Genomic DNA, 14708 nt, shown 5'->3' with positions numbered 1-14708 from the left:
CCGCCTGATTGGCTCCCGTGTCACTGGCACGTAAAAAGCACCATTCAAGTGTGGCCGATGCCAGTACTGCCTGATTGGCCCTCGTGCCAGTGGAACATAAAAAACACCCACTACACTCTCAAAATGGTTGGTGTTAGGAAGGGCATCCAGCTGTAGAAACACAGCCAGATCAGATTGGAGCCTGGTGCAGCCTTCTGGCTCGCCAGCCCTCAGTCAAACCTTCCAACCCATGCCAGCATGGAAAGCGGACATTAAACAATGATGATGATATATATGTTATTCCACAATATTCTTTTATTTGTTTCAGTCATTTGACTGAGGCCATGCTGGAGCGCCATCTTTAGTCGAACAAATCAACCCCAAGACTTATTCTTTGTAAGCCTAGTATTTATTTTATCGATCTGTTTTGCCAAACCACTAAGTTACAGGAATGTAAACACACTAACATCAGTTGTCAAGTGATGGTGGGGGGACAAAGAGACACACAAACATATATATATATATATACATACGACGGGCTTCTTTCAGTTTCCATCTACCAAATCCACTCACAAGGTTTTGGTTGGCCCGAGGCTATAGTAGAAGACACTTGCCCAAGGTGCCATGCAGTGGAACTGAACCCAGAACCATGTGGTTGGTAAGCAAGCTACTTACCACACAATAGCTGGGAACAATACTTTCGTTGCTTACAGGTTTTGGTGTTTTTACGTTTTATTTAAGCATGACAACTAAAATATATTTAATAAGAAATGCAAATTAAAACAAAAATACTGTAATTATTCAGTTTAGATTTTAAAAAAGTAAATAAAAGTTAAGGGGGAGATAAGCAGTAAAAGAAGCAAAGGGATGAATCAATCTTAGAGGAATCGTGGTTTATCATTCAATTAAGAAAAGTTGGAGACAACAGTTCGCAGCGGTTGGCACGCCAGTGTTTATGTTGTATAAAAAGTTGTGTAAAAGTTAACTTATCTCCCACTTAATTTTTATTTACTTTTTTAATTTAACTAAACTGAACAATTACCCCAAAATACTAACAAAACATTTTATTAAAAAAAAAGTTATAGATCATAAACATCTCTCACATCAATCAAAAGATTCTGGAATGGATCATCATTAAATTGATATCACTACATGAATTCAACTAAGTAACTATTAAGACATGTCCTGGCTGTTCTAGTTTCTCTTTTATTCTGTCCTAGGCTAGCAACGCTTAAACGAAAAAATGCCCAGGTTTTCAACGTGCCAATCAAAAACACGAGTTGTAAGCGTTAAAACTGATCATTTTAGCGAAATCAGCGGAAGTAATGTAAATAGTGCAGGGGTAATTTGAAATCAGGTTTAGGATACCCCAGTGGACAATTTGGAATCGATTTCACATTACCGAGAGATAACTTGCAATGGGAAGTTGGTAACTTGAAGTGTTTTTACACCGGTATTTAAGATGACAAGAATGACTAGAAACTATACAGATTCACCGGAATTTATATCAATAGGGGATTTTAGTTTTAATCTCCGATTATATACATCAAATTCCTAATTTGTCGTATTGATAGAAGGCAATGTTTTTTTTTTTACAACTTAAAAGTTAGATAGCGTCAAAGACCTTATTTAATAATTCACTTTAAAAAACATCTAAATAGCTGTAAGAGTCAAAGGTTTAAGAAAGTTACTTCCCTTTGTTTATTTATTACTTCATTGTGTGGAGGTAAGATTAGTTAGTCATGTCAACATAGTTTTGTATCTAATACATACGTTCATGTGTTGACATTCCTTAATACTCGCACCTTTTATCCTACCGGATATATTCTTTATTCGTGTTATTATTATTATAGCATAAAGCCAACGAAGAAGGATAACATGTTTAAATTAGCTATTGGGTCACGTAGCTGAACGAAGATTTGTTGCTGCGATATTTTATGAGAATTGGATATTATAAGCAATGCTCGCTAAAATTACCATAGCCGGTACTTTTGTGTTCTTCGCAGTTTTATATCTTTTGAGATCGATGAAACGAAAGAAATTGAACATACAAGGCAAAGTTGTCCTCATTACTGGAGCAACATCCGGGCTTGGGAAAGGTTTGTAAATTAAATTTATTGGTGTTATATGTTGCGTCCGAAATCCATAGTTTATTCTTTATTTTCTTCGCCTTTGTGCAAGTGTTAGCAACAGTCTGTGTGTGTGTGTGCTTGTGCACTGTTATTCTCAAGTCTCTAATTATTTTTCTACAGAAATGGCGGAGGTAAAGATCATGGACTACCCCCTTTAAGTTTTTTTTGTTTTGTTTTTTTTTACAGGGCGAAGATTCCGAATCTGCAAAAAAAATGTGCATTTCAAAATTTTAATTCTCCGCCAACCAATTTCTTAAATCTTCATTAAAAATTTTTTTTTTTTTTTTTTTTTTGGCGAAATACGTAGAAAAATACGAAGATTGGTTAAAAAAAATTATTAAAAAATCTGTCGGTCTACAGAAATTTAGCGCATATTTTTAAATGGAAAATGCAACCTTATTCAGGGCTTCGGACACTGATACAGGTACCCAAAAGTAACCAGAAATGTTCTCTGTGGGACAAGCCCGATGTAGTTCAGACTTCTGGTGCTAGAAGCCACTTGGTGCGATCATTAGGCCTCAGTCTGCTGATCGGTGTTGTCCAGTGAGGTCATACTACCACATGGCATGTCTTTGTTTTGCAATGCTTCTCCCCTGTTTGTTGATTTTTGCAATCGCTGAAACGAAAGAACAGAGTGCTTCTGTGAAATTCTGTTTTCTGCTAGGGTAAACAACAGCCAAAACAGTTGTCATGCTTCAAACAGCTTACAAAGACGCTGCAATGAGCAAAGAACAAATTTACAATTGGTTTCTACACTTTAGGAATGGTCACTTGTCACTTGAAGACCAACTTCATTCAGGACGACTGTCAACCTCCCGAACGAATGAGAACATCATGAAGTGAACTTGGAGGACCGTCACCAAACAATTGACAAACTTGTTGATATGACTGGTGTGTCCTGGAGCCCTTGTCGATGAATTTTGAGCAAGGAATTGCAAATGAAAAGAGTAGCAGCAAAATTTGTGCCTCTCTTGCTCATGGATGATCAAAAACAGTCGCGACTGAATGCGTGTCGTGAACTGAAAGAACAGTTGGAAGTTGATTCAGATCTTTTTTCGAAGGTCATCACTGGTGGCAAAAGCTGGTGCTACAGAATTTGCAGAAGTGGAAGAGGTGAAGAAAAAAACATAGGAGGCGTTAAAAGGCATTACTTTGCAAGAGTTCCAGCACTGCTTCGAATAGTGGAAAATGCACCAGGACCGATGAATTGCTCCTAATGAAGAATACTTTGAATGCAATAAAAGTGTAAACATGTAAAACTAAGTGAATAAAATATTATTGCAAAATTCCAGCTTCTTTTTGGTACCCCCACGTATTCCCAGACCTGAGTACTGGTCAGAATGGTCGCAACAAAGTGGGTTCTGCTAAAAGTATCCTGGGGCTAAGTCAGGAAGTGGTGGGAAACATAATTTAAGCTTTCATGGGAGGTTTCATTACAATGATGTTGCTTTCATGATGGATTAATCCAGTGCTAAACAATACCAAGACAACCTAGAATTTTAGTTTTCTACAGGCATTTCCTTGTGTATTTGGGTAGCTCATACCCCTTTTGAGTTTCTTCGGATTCCTTGATTTTCAATGTGTTCCAGCATAGCCGCAGTCTAATGACTGAAACAAGTACAAAAGAAAAAGGAAAAACAAGATGTTTCTCATGCTAATTACAAAAATCATAATCATTCATTGTCAGAATCATAATCTCCATATTTTTAAATGTGAAATTAAAAAGAAAAAAAGAGTTGAAAACAAAAATTGGGGTTGCAGAGGTGGGGTGGGGGTTGGGGACAAAATTGTAATCTCTAATTAAAAACATAGGAATCCAAAGAATTTTTTAAAAAAAAAGCATAGGGTGCATATTAGCATGTCCACAGTTCATATTACCTAACTTTAAGAAATAGATACCAAATCATCATAAAATGTCACAAGTGCTTTAATCAAAGTGGAAACAGATTACTATTTAACTAGACTAAGCACCACATCTTAAAAACCTTCCAAGGTAAAAATCATCGCCAGAGGTATTTACATTTTTGGGGCTTTCTTGCTCAAGCGTTAACATTAAGCACAATAAAGACCCAGTTTATGACAAGGTTTGCTAGCTGTGAAATTCCCACCATAGACCAAAGCTATTTAGTGCAACAGATGTCTCCAGTGGTGGAGTGAGATAGATGAACACACACACAATACAAATTTCTTATTTTCAAGGTACTAACTGTGATTTCAGGGATCTAGTTTGTTCAAGCAGAACTAATTATTGGCACTTGTCATTTATTTTTATATATTTTTTGTCATTATGTGATGAAGGGATTGTGTGAGGTTTTTACGTCTCACAATTTAATAATGCAACCCTGTCAGAAACATAAAAATCTGTTGGCATATTTATGTTCCTGTTCAACTCAGGTTTCTGTTGAGTCAAACGGATGAAAGATAAATCTTCCTCTGTGCAGGATACCAAATTATTACAAGTGGGTTTGTTTTTCTTTCTTTTTAACGGGGATGAACTTAGTATTGCAAGTCAGCAAACTATAGTACAATGACTGCTGCTGCTGTGACCACAGTGGTCTTTACCACCTGGGATATTTTATTAGAGTTACACTATGATGTAATACACAGCACCAATGATAAGTGCAGAAGAATAGCAACTGTCACATATGGTCTAAATTCACTTTATCCTCTTTCACTGCATGAGCCTATGAAGGAGCTTCTAGAAATGGAAAACAAATGTTAACTAACATTATTTACATTTGACGGATATTTGTCCCATCTTGTTTGTTGTTAACACAACGTTTCGGCTGATATATCCTCAAGCCTTCGTCAGGTGTCTTGGGGAAATTTCGAACCTGGGTTCTCATTCCTAACGATGTTACTATTATTATATTATTATTATTATTATTATTATTATTATTATTATTATTATTATTACTATTATTAATCAGGTCGCTGCCGTGAATCGAACTCGGAACCTTGGGGTTAGTAGCCCACGGGCATATGGCGTAGTGGTTAAGAGCGCGGGCTACTAACCCCAAGGTTCCGAGTTCGATTCACGGCAGCGACCTGATTAATAATAGTAATAATAATAATAATAATATAATAATAGTAACATCGTTAGGAATGAGAACCCAGGTTCGAAATTTCCCCAAGACACCTGACGAAGGCTGGAGGGTATATCAGCCAAAACGTTGTGTTAACAACAAACAAGATGAGGACAAATATCCGTCAAATGTAAATAATGTTAATAATTCCTCATCTCTTAAATATAGAACTGAAATGTTAACTACTAGAAATGGCAGCCAAATCTCCCTCGCATCAAACATCATGTTAAAGGAAACTACATTGAATAATATAATATATTCTTCCTGGATACACACTGCATGGGGGTAGTCATGAGTAGAATGTCTTTGATTATAGGTCTGCTCAATGATGGTTGACTTAGATTTTTAAAAAAAGGTGCACAGAACTAGATTGAACAGTGGAAGAGAGAAAGTAGAACCTGCCTAGACCACAGCACTGCACCATATGCAATGAACTACTGCATGTCTTGTATGTCTTCATGTTTTTGGTTAAGTCAGTGAGGAAGCCTATATGTTGTCGCCTGACTTACTAGAAATAGCTGCCAGATCTCCCTCAAAACACACATTAACATCTTAAAGACAAGAAGGACACATTGGATGATGTAGTTTCTGATGCGCAAGAAGACAAAATAGTTACATTTGGAATGCATGAAATCATAAGTTTGCTTGATCAAGGATGGCCTGAGACTAGACAAGTATGGAAACCATTTCTAATCACTACTACAACCTCCACAAGTCAAATAATGATCCCCTATACAAGTGGTCCTCAACCATTTATTTTACTTATGGACCCCTTTGATTCCCATTTTACTCAGGTGGACCCTCATAGTTATTCGATGTTTAAGAAATCCCATTATATCTAAATATTTTTAGAAATTGTATTAAAAAAATTGCTAAATACTTGGTGTATTGCAAAAATATAACTAATTTATTGCACATAAATTTTAATAAAATCTTATATAGACCCCTATAAGTCATTTGAACCCTGGTTGACAACCAGTGTTCTATACAGTCAGCAACCTGCTAGAAATAGCAACCAAAGTGCCCTGCAATTACATCCTGCCTTCAATAAAGAAATATATATTGATCATTGTACTCTCTAATGTACAAAAGGATGGGATTGTTGTGGTTAGAGTACTTTTTTTTATCTGCTTGGTTACATCAAATCAGTAAATAATTGTTCATCTGACTGACTGTATTTTAAGTTTACTTAGTTAATGGGTGAATCGTTGACTAAATTAATTCAGTGTATTATTGGAACTTGTATTATTGACTGCAAAGGGATGAAAGTTAAAGTCCATCTGCTTTGAACTCAGATGAAAGTTAAAGTCCAACTGCTTTTTAACGAGGATGAACTTAGTATTGCAAGTCAGCAAACTATAGTACAATGACTGTTGCTGCTGTGACCACAGTGGTCTTTACCACCTGGGATATTTTATTAGAGTTACACTATGATGTAATACACAGCACCAATGATAAGTGCAGAAGAATAGCAACTGTCACATATGGTCTAAATTTACTTTAGTCCATATGTGAAGGATTTGAACTCAGAATATTTTCTTTTGTCTTTTGGTCAGGGGAGAAGGCAGTGCCCATTACCTGTTGCAGGGCCTCCAAGATAGGAGGGTGTAAGATATCCTCAAACCAAAAGCCTGGCCTAAATGATTGCAACTGAGAGGACTCTGCTAATGGCACTGAACGTACCAGGTGGTGATGGTTTAAATCTACCATCCAAATAGGCTGTAGTGGTATTTGAACTCAAAACACAAAGAGCTGGAGCAAATACTGCAAGGTACTCTATCTGATGTTTTAGTTCTGTAAATCCATCACTTTGGATTGGTACTTTTTTTTTTTTATCAACCTTGAAAAGATGAAAGGCAAACTTGATCTCAGTGGGACTTGAACTCCATATGTATGTATGTATGTGTGGATATTTATATTCTGTGTTCAAATGAAAAATAGCTGAGCTACAGCCACTGTTGCCTGTTACCATTTCCATATCAACATATCATCCTTTAACAAGTGGAATGAAGATTCTTTTACTATAATAAGAAGTAAGGGTTAGTGGCAGGAAGGGCATCCAGATATGAAACAATGCCTTGATAATATGTATGCATCTGACCCGTGCTAACATGGGAAAACAGACGTAAAAACGTATGAACACAAGCTAAAGGCCACAAATTTAAAGGGGAAGATTTTAATTTATTCCAGTAGTTTACTGGTACATTTTTTATCATCTTCTGAAAGATGAAAGACAAGCACTGGCAGGATTTGAATTCAGGACATTAAAGGCCTTAACTAAATATTGCAAAGTATTTTGTCTGCTATTTGAATAATTTTTTCCTCGTCCTCATTGTTGTTTAATGTCAGTTTTCTATGCAATGGTGATAAAATCAAGTACAACAACAATTGTCATTTTATCTTGTAGCTTGTGCTGAAATATTTTACAAAGCTGGCTGTCGAGTGATTCTAGCTGGCAGGAATTCAGAAAAGTTAGAGGAAGTCAAAAATGAATTGGTTGGATTGAAAGAAGTAAGTAATACCTGTTTATATTATATATATGTTTGTGTGTTCATGTGTACACACTTACATGTGCACAGTCATACAAAGACAAATGCACAGCTGTATAAAGACACATAGATCAATGTGTGTGTGTATATTTACAAAGCAGCATGAGTTAGCATGTGGATTACTGTTGGTTTTGTGGTCTTGTTGTACAGGCTCTGCTTGACTTGATGTTACAGAAATTTTCCATACTGCATAGTTATGCAGAGGCCTGAAGAGTGAAACAACAAAACTATCAACAATCTGCATGATAAATTAACTTATATTGCCTTATACTTCTGTATTAAGTAATATATATATATATATATATATCATCATCATCATCATCATCATCATCGTTTAACGTCCGCTTTCCATGCTAGCATGGGTTGGACGATTTGACTGAGGACTGGTGAAACCGGATGGCAACACCAGGCTCCAATCTAAATTTGGCAGAGTTTCTACAGCTGGATGCCCTTCCTAACGCCAACCACTCAGCGAGTGTAGTATATATATATATATATATATATATATATATATATATATCTTTTGATATTTATGATATTTATTAAGTATGACATGATGTGTTCCCTGTTAGTATGAATCAAACACTTTAATGTTTTCACACTTAAATCATCATCATCGTTTTATAACAATATATGCACACACACACACACATATATATATATGTATGTGTGTGTGTGTATACATATATATATACGGAGAGAGAGAGAGAGAGAGAGCTCCAATTCACTCAGCTGCAGAAATGAGTTGCAACATCACTGGTGCCAAGCTATACTGGCCTTTGCCTTTCTCTTGGATAACATTGGTGATATGGAGAGGGGAGGATGGTATATATGGGCAACTGCTGGTCTTCCAGAAACAACCTTGCTGAGACTTGTATCTGGGAGGGGAACTTTCTAGGTGCAATCCCATGGCCATTTATGACTGAAGTGGGTTCCAAAAAATATAATCCTAATAAACCAAATTTGAGACTGCTGTATTTGTAGAGGTTTTGTTGAAAATGTTTCTGCAGTATTCCTTATGTTGAAATTCTACAGTCCTGATAAGCTCCAGAGAAGTGGAGTTTGTGACCCCTTCCCTTCATGGTTGTAGCTACTTTACTTGATCTGTTAATGCACTTAAGAAAATTCTTCTAATGAATTAACTGTGTACTGCCAAGCAAAGACCCAGTTGAATAAAACTTTAGTTTGGATACATATTTCTTTAATCCTCATTATTTAAACATATGACACATGTATCTCTCTCTGCCTCTCTCTCTCTCTTACACACACACACACACACACACACACATTCTCTCTCTCTTAGCAGTCATTTGTATTTGTACGCATATATCATTATTATAATATACACATATATGCAATTTTTTAAAATTATGTTTATTATTATTTACAGGGCTGCAGTGACTACACACCAGCCATTTTGCAGATAGATTTGAGTAATTTAGCATCAATACCAAAGAAAGTTGCTGAAGCTGTAAGTTTCTATGATAGAGTGGACATCCTTATTAACAATGCTGGACAGAGTTATCGTGGTCAAGTATTAGAGACAATTTTAGATGTTGACCAGAGACTCATGACGGTCAACTACTTTGGACATGTAGCTATTACAAAAGGTGAGTTGAATAGAAAATATTGTTTACTGATGAACACTAATTTAAGACGGCAAAAATATCAACAGGCCGATTGAGAGAACATGAACTATATATCTGTCACTTGAATGGTGACTGTGTTATAGAAATCTACCATTTTATCTCTCTCAACTTAAATACTATAAACTAAAGTATCGCGAAATGTATAGAAAACAGTGAATTAAAGAAGGCTTGGGAAAGGTTGTTGGAACACTAAACAATATTAACAAAGACATTGAAATGTTACACTAGAAATATTTATTTTTGGTTATTTCAGGTGACATACCCCTTTTCAAAGAGAACAAAAGTTTGGGAAGTAAACATGTCCATTAGGTTACTATTTTAACTGCTATTATGTTTTGATGCTTGAGACAACAAATAGCACCAGAAGTCAATATGCCCTGTTTCCAAACAAAGTAATATTTCCCCATGGCTGGGTATGTTTGCATAGAAGACTGGGAATGAGGGTCACCACTTATGTGACAGTGACATTTGTTTATAACTCTCATGTTATGTCAAACAAGAAGACACTTATATAAATGTGTATATTCAGTTTTTATCTATCAAATCCACTCACAAGGCTTTGGTTGGCCTGGGACTATAGTAGAAGACACTTGCTTCAAGTGCCATGCAGTGGGGACTGAACTCCAAACCACATGGTTGAGGAGCAAGCATCTTAATAAAGGCAGCCATGTCTTTTATTACATTTTTTTTTTAAAGACACCTTATCTTAGAGAACCTCAGGATTTTTCACAGAAACACTTTCTGCAGTTGCTTGATAGAAAATAGCAGCCAAATCTCCCTGAAATTAAACTATGTTGTTTTATTAAAATGAAGTACACATTAGATAATATACTCTACTGCTCAGAACTAGGTAACAACAACAGCTGTAGATGTAAGGTTTGAACTAATGTGCATGTCATCAACATCTTTGCCTGAGTTATTGTGCATGCATGGAAATGTCTGTATGTACATACGAGGACGTAACTGACCAACTTTCATGAGAAAAATCTTATCTAAGGTATCTGAAGTATTATTTATACTCTTTTACAAAAGAAAACAGCATTGTGCATTGTGAAAAAAAAAAAACAAATGTCATTTTCTTTTTTTTTTTTTTCTTTCAGCTCTTCTTCCTGTTATGATAAGTGAAGGAGGTGGGCATATTATTGGAATCAGTAGCATCCAAGGTAAAATTGCAATACCGTATCGGACTGCATGTAAGTAAAATTTATGATGGAAAAATATTTTTTGGCCTTAATTCATAATTTCTGTTTATGTTAAGTGGAAATATGGAGGGGAACTGAGTAAAATGAAGTAGAACAGAGTGCTAGAACAAATACTATAAGGCATGTTATCCTACATTCTAATGACTGCCTTTGGTATGTGACATATTTCATGACGCCTTACAGACATGATGTATCATCTCTGCTTTTAACCCTTGCTACTAAAGCAACTTCTGCTCTTTTGAGCTGGACACTTTTATACTTACTTTATTAATAAAAATCTCTTGTGTTACTCTCATGCATTTTATGTCTCACACTAAATATTTCACATACCTTTAATTTTCTTGTAGACATCTACGTAGTGATCGTGAAATTAAGCATATCTCTCTTACCATATGGGAAGTCTTGAAAAACTCATGCACATTACACCTCCTTTATAAAATTTATTTATAACAACCTGCTGAATAGCAAATATTTAGACTTTGCTCATGTAATGAGGGAATACATAAACTTGCTTTATCAGAGGTAATGAGAATCCAAGTATGATTTTAATCTGGATTTCTGAGATGTTGGATTATCTTTATCATACACTGATATATTCAGACTTATGTGTCCCCATCTTGGTTGTTATAATCACAATGTTATGGTGGTTGCACACTCTGACCATCTCCAGGTGTTGTATTCAGTAACATTTTCAGGAGTTTGACTCAGATGTTCTGTCAAATTCATTGGGATAGATTGTTTTCATTCCATTAACCATCCCTGGGATATTCTCATAGTAGCCATTCTACTACTGGTGATAATGCTTATTTGTTCTGCTTAAATCAGAGCACATATAGATCAACTGGTACAGCGATTGAACTCATAATCACCAGGTAAATGAGAACACTTAACACTAGAGATTTAATCAATACTAATGTTTACTATTTCCCTGATTTATCTGGTTCAAATGGAACAAGCAAGCAACATTACAAGTTGGGGAGAGTCACTAATACCAAACTCTCTATAGTATGAACAACGAAATAAGAAAAATCTGCATGGTTTTAATAATGGGTTGGGTTTCAAATTCTGAGAACATTACTAAATACAACAGGCATCTGAAGAAAGGCAAAAATACACTGGTCAAAATATTCTGACTATAGCAACTCAGAGGACACTAGTTCAAATGTTAGTGTACAATAATCAATCCAAATATCATCATCATCATCATCGTTTAACGTCCGCTTTCCATGCTAGCATGGGTTGGACGATTTGACTGAGGACTGGTGAAACCGGATGGCAACACCAAGCTCCAATCTAATTTGGCAGAGTTTCTACAGCTGGATGCCCTTCCTTATGTCTTCATAAAAGTATTTGAGTTGGAATCCTTTTGTCAAAATAAATCGAATTCTGAGTTCTGGATGTTGTGACCATAATCATTCTTTTATTATATCATTCCCACTAGATGCAGCATCAAAACATGCATTCCAAGCTTTCTTTGATAGTTTAAGAGCAGAAGTGTGTGACAAGAACATCACTGTGAGTGTCTTAAGTCCAAGCTATATCCGTACTAATATTTCTATAAATGCTGTACGTGCCGATGGATCACAACATAATGGTAAGTCTTTTAGTTAATTCCTTGTATGCTTATTTTTGCCACTCAGCTTGTGTATATGATATTGCCATTTCTGTCTGTCTTTTAACTGACTGAATAATATATTTGTTTCTTCTCCCATGTATATGTACAGTTGCACATGTGTAGATGTGAGAATAAGATATTGGGCTTCATGCTTCATGCATTGTGAGTTCAAATAGGCTCAGGTTATTTTGTTGTGTTTCTAAGGAGAATGCTATAGCCACAAAGCCTCAGTCTACTTTATTGTTGGGAATTGATACCCAAGTTTCTGGGATTGATCTTTCATTGATACATATCTCTCATCATGAAAGGTTATACATTTATGTAAAACCTTTCATGCTGTATATGTATGGTTTTAGAAGAGGTACACCATGCTTTTGCATGTCGTAAGATGTGACTAAATGGGTTGGCACCACAAAGGGCATCTGATCATAAAACACTGCTTCAAAAAGTCCTAACCAACTCATGCTAGCATGGAAAAGCAGATATAAGAACAATGATTTTAAATATATAAGATTTGTGAAGAACCGGTTAGGTTTGATCTAAGAATGTTGAACTTAGGCGCAAGAGTGGCTGTGTGGTAAGAAGGTGCAGGATTGTGGCTGTGTGGTAAGAAGCTTGTGTCCCGACCACATGGTTCTGGGTTCAGTCCCACTGTGTAACACCTTGGGCACGTCTTCTTCTATAGCCTCGGATCAACCAAAGCCTTGTGAGTGGATTTGGTAGATGGAAACTGAAAGAAACCCGTCATTATACATACATACATACATATGTGTATGTTTGTGTGTACTTGGGTGTGTCATTGTTTGTTCCTCCCACCATTGCTTGACAAATGGTGTCGATGGGTTTACGCCCCCGTAACTTAGCGGTTCGGTAAAAGATGCCGATAGAATAAGTACTAGTCTTACAAAAGATAAATCCTGGTGTCAGTTTGTTCAACTAAAGGCGGTGCACCAGCATGGCCGCAGTCAAATGACTGAAACAAGTAAAGAAGAAGATTAAATGACCCTGGATTTAGAGAAGTGTAACAATACTTTATTGCAAATCTGTTTAGTCAATGCTACAGGGGATAAATGAATATTAGAGCAGTGACGACAATGAAAACTACAGTCTAAAATAAACGTAGCTGGTCTGCTTTACTTTTCTTCCTTCAGGAACCTTGAAAATGAAGTGATGACATATTCTTTTTTCTATGTTTTAAGGCATTGCTCATGAACTTGGTAGGTCCTTTGAGATTAATATGGTTGATGTTTGGTTTAAATATTTATAAACTGACTCCTGCTCAGCGGCCAGACAAGCTTTTATGTATGATTTGTAAACAAACAACTTGCAACCGTTTTTGTATGATGGTGACTTTTGTTTACAATTGGTGTGAACATGTTAAGACAAGGAAAACACACACACATGTTCATTCAAACAGATACATGTATGATGGACTTCTGACTGTTTCTGTCTACCAAATTTCTCTTACAAATCTTTGGTCAGCCACAGCATAGTGACAGAAGACATCAGCTGACAGTGTGACAATGTCCATACAGAGGTTGTGAACTCTAAACCATGTGGTTCCAATAAGAACTTCTTGACCACATGTACCTATGTTTATGAGTTAAAATATAATATTTGTTTTTTATTGTATCATGCTATTTAAAAATATAATTTCTTTCTTTCATCTTTTTCTAGTTTTAGATAACACAATTGCAAAAGGAATGAAAGCAGAATATGTTGCTCAACGTATTCTAGATATGGTCCTATGGAAAGAGCATGATGTCTTACTTGGTCCTCTTCATCACAGAATTGCCTGCTATCTACGACCAATCTTCCCAAATATATTCTTTTATATAATGGCAAAGAGAGCATTAAAGGAGCGTCATGAATTTGATAAGGAGAAGTAGAGTCCCTCATATTTGTTCATATAGTTTCCTAATTCCCTTTCTTTTGCTTAATAATAAAATTTCCTACAAACTGAAATGACATTAAGCCTTTCTGAATACATGACTACTAATTAAAAATAAATTGTGTTCTGTTAAGGTTAAAGTCGTAACCATTTGCAAAATGGTATGGTGAATATCATCATCATCATTATCATTTAACATCCGCTTTCCATGCTGGCATGGATTGGACGTTTTGACAGGAGCTGGCTAGGCAGAAGACTGCACCAGGCTTCAATTTTGGCATGGTTTTTACAGCTGGATGCCCTTTTTAACACCAGCCACCCCACAGAGTGGACTGAATGCTTTTTACGTGGCACCAGCACTGGCAGGGTCAGCAAGTAACTTGCAAGACAAAGAAAGGTTATTAGAGTGTGAGAGACAGAAACAGGTGTCTTGCTGTAGAGGAGATACAAGGTTACCCTGTCAGAGAGAGAGTGAGAGTGGTCAAGATTGAGGCCAGAAACAGGTGTGTTGCTGTAAAGGAGACACATGGTTAACCAGTGAGAGGGAGATGGCAAGAGAAAGAGAGAGTGGAAGAGAGCAGGAGAGAGATGGTTGTGAAGTGCCA

General features: G+C 36.2%; 1 protein-coding gene across 1 annotated transcript; it reads left to right on the top strand.

Annotated features, from left to right (window-relative positions):
- Nucleotides 1-1290: 1290 nt before the first annotated feature.
- LOC106883673 (dehydrogenase/reductase SDR family protein 7-like) lies at nt 1291-14182 on the top strand. The gene is made up of 6 exons (XM_014934774.3): nt 1291-2078; nt 7605-7708; nt 9137-9356; nt 10496-10588; nt 12039-12191; nt 13890-14182. The coding sequence occupies exons 1-6, from the start codon at nt 1940-1942 to the stop codon at nt 14099-14101; spliced, it is 921 nt and encodes a 306-aa protein (XP_014790260.1). The 5' UTR covers nt 1291-1939; the 3' UTR covers nt 14102-14182.
- The last annotated feature ends 526 nt before the right edge of the window (nt 14183-14708 follow it).

Source organism: Octopus bimaculoides, chromosome 5 (genome assembly GCF_046866305.1).
Source record: "Octopus bimaculoides isolate indiv1 chromosome 5, ASM4686630v1, whole genome shotgun sequence".
In the NCBI taxonomy this organism is placed as follows: Eukaryota; Metazoa; Mollusca; class Cephalopoda; order Octopoda; family Octopodidae; genus Octopus; species Octopus bimaculoides.
The sequence above is the reverse complement of the archived record's forward strand: the minus strand, read 5'-3'. Positions and strand labels throughout refer to the sequence as shown.

What these genes read in the sequence shown, in the direction of transcription:
- LOC106883673 (XM_014934774.3), top strand. Translation starts at nt 1,940, where the DNA reads ATGCTCGCTAAAATTACCATAGCCGGTACTTTTGTGTTCTTCGCAGTT. An exon ending in AACATCCGGGCTTGGGAAAG is followed by an intron (nt 2,079 to 7,604) that starts GTTTGTAAATTA and finishes TTTATCTTGTAG; the next exon opens with CTTGTGCTGAAATATTTTAC. An exon ending in AATTGGTTGGATTGAAAGAA is followed by an intron (nt 7,709 to 9,136) that starts GTAAGTAATACC and finishes TATTATTTACAG; the next exon opens with GGCTGCAGTGACTACACACC.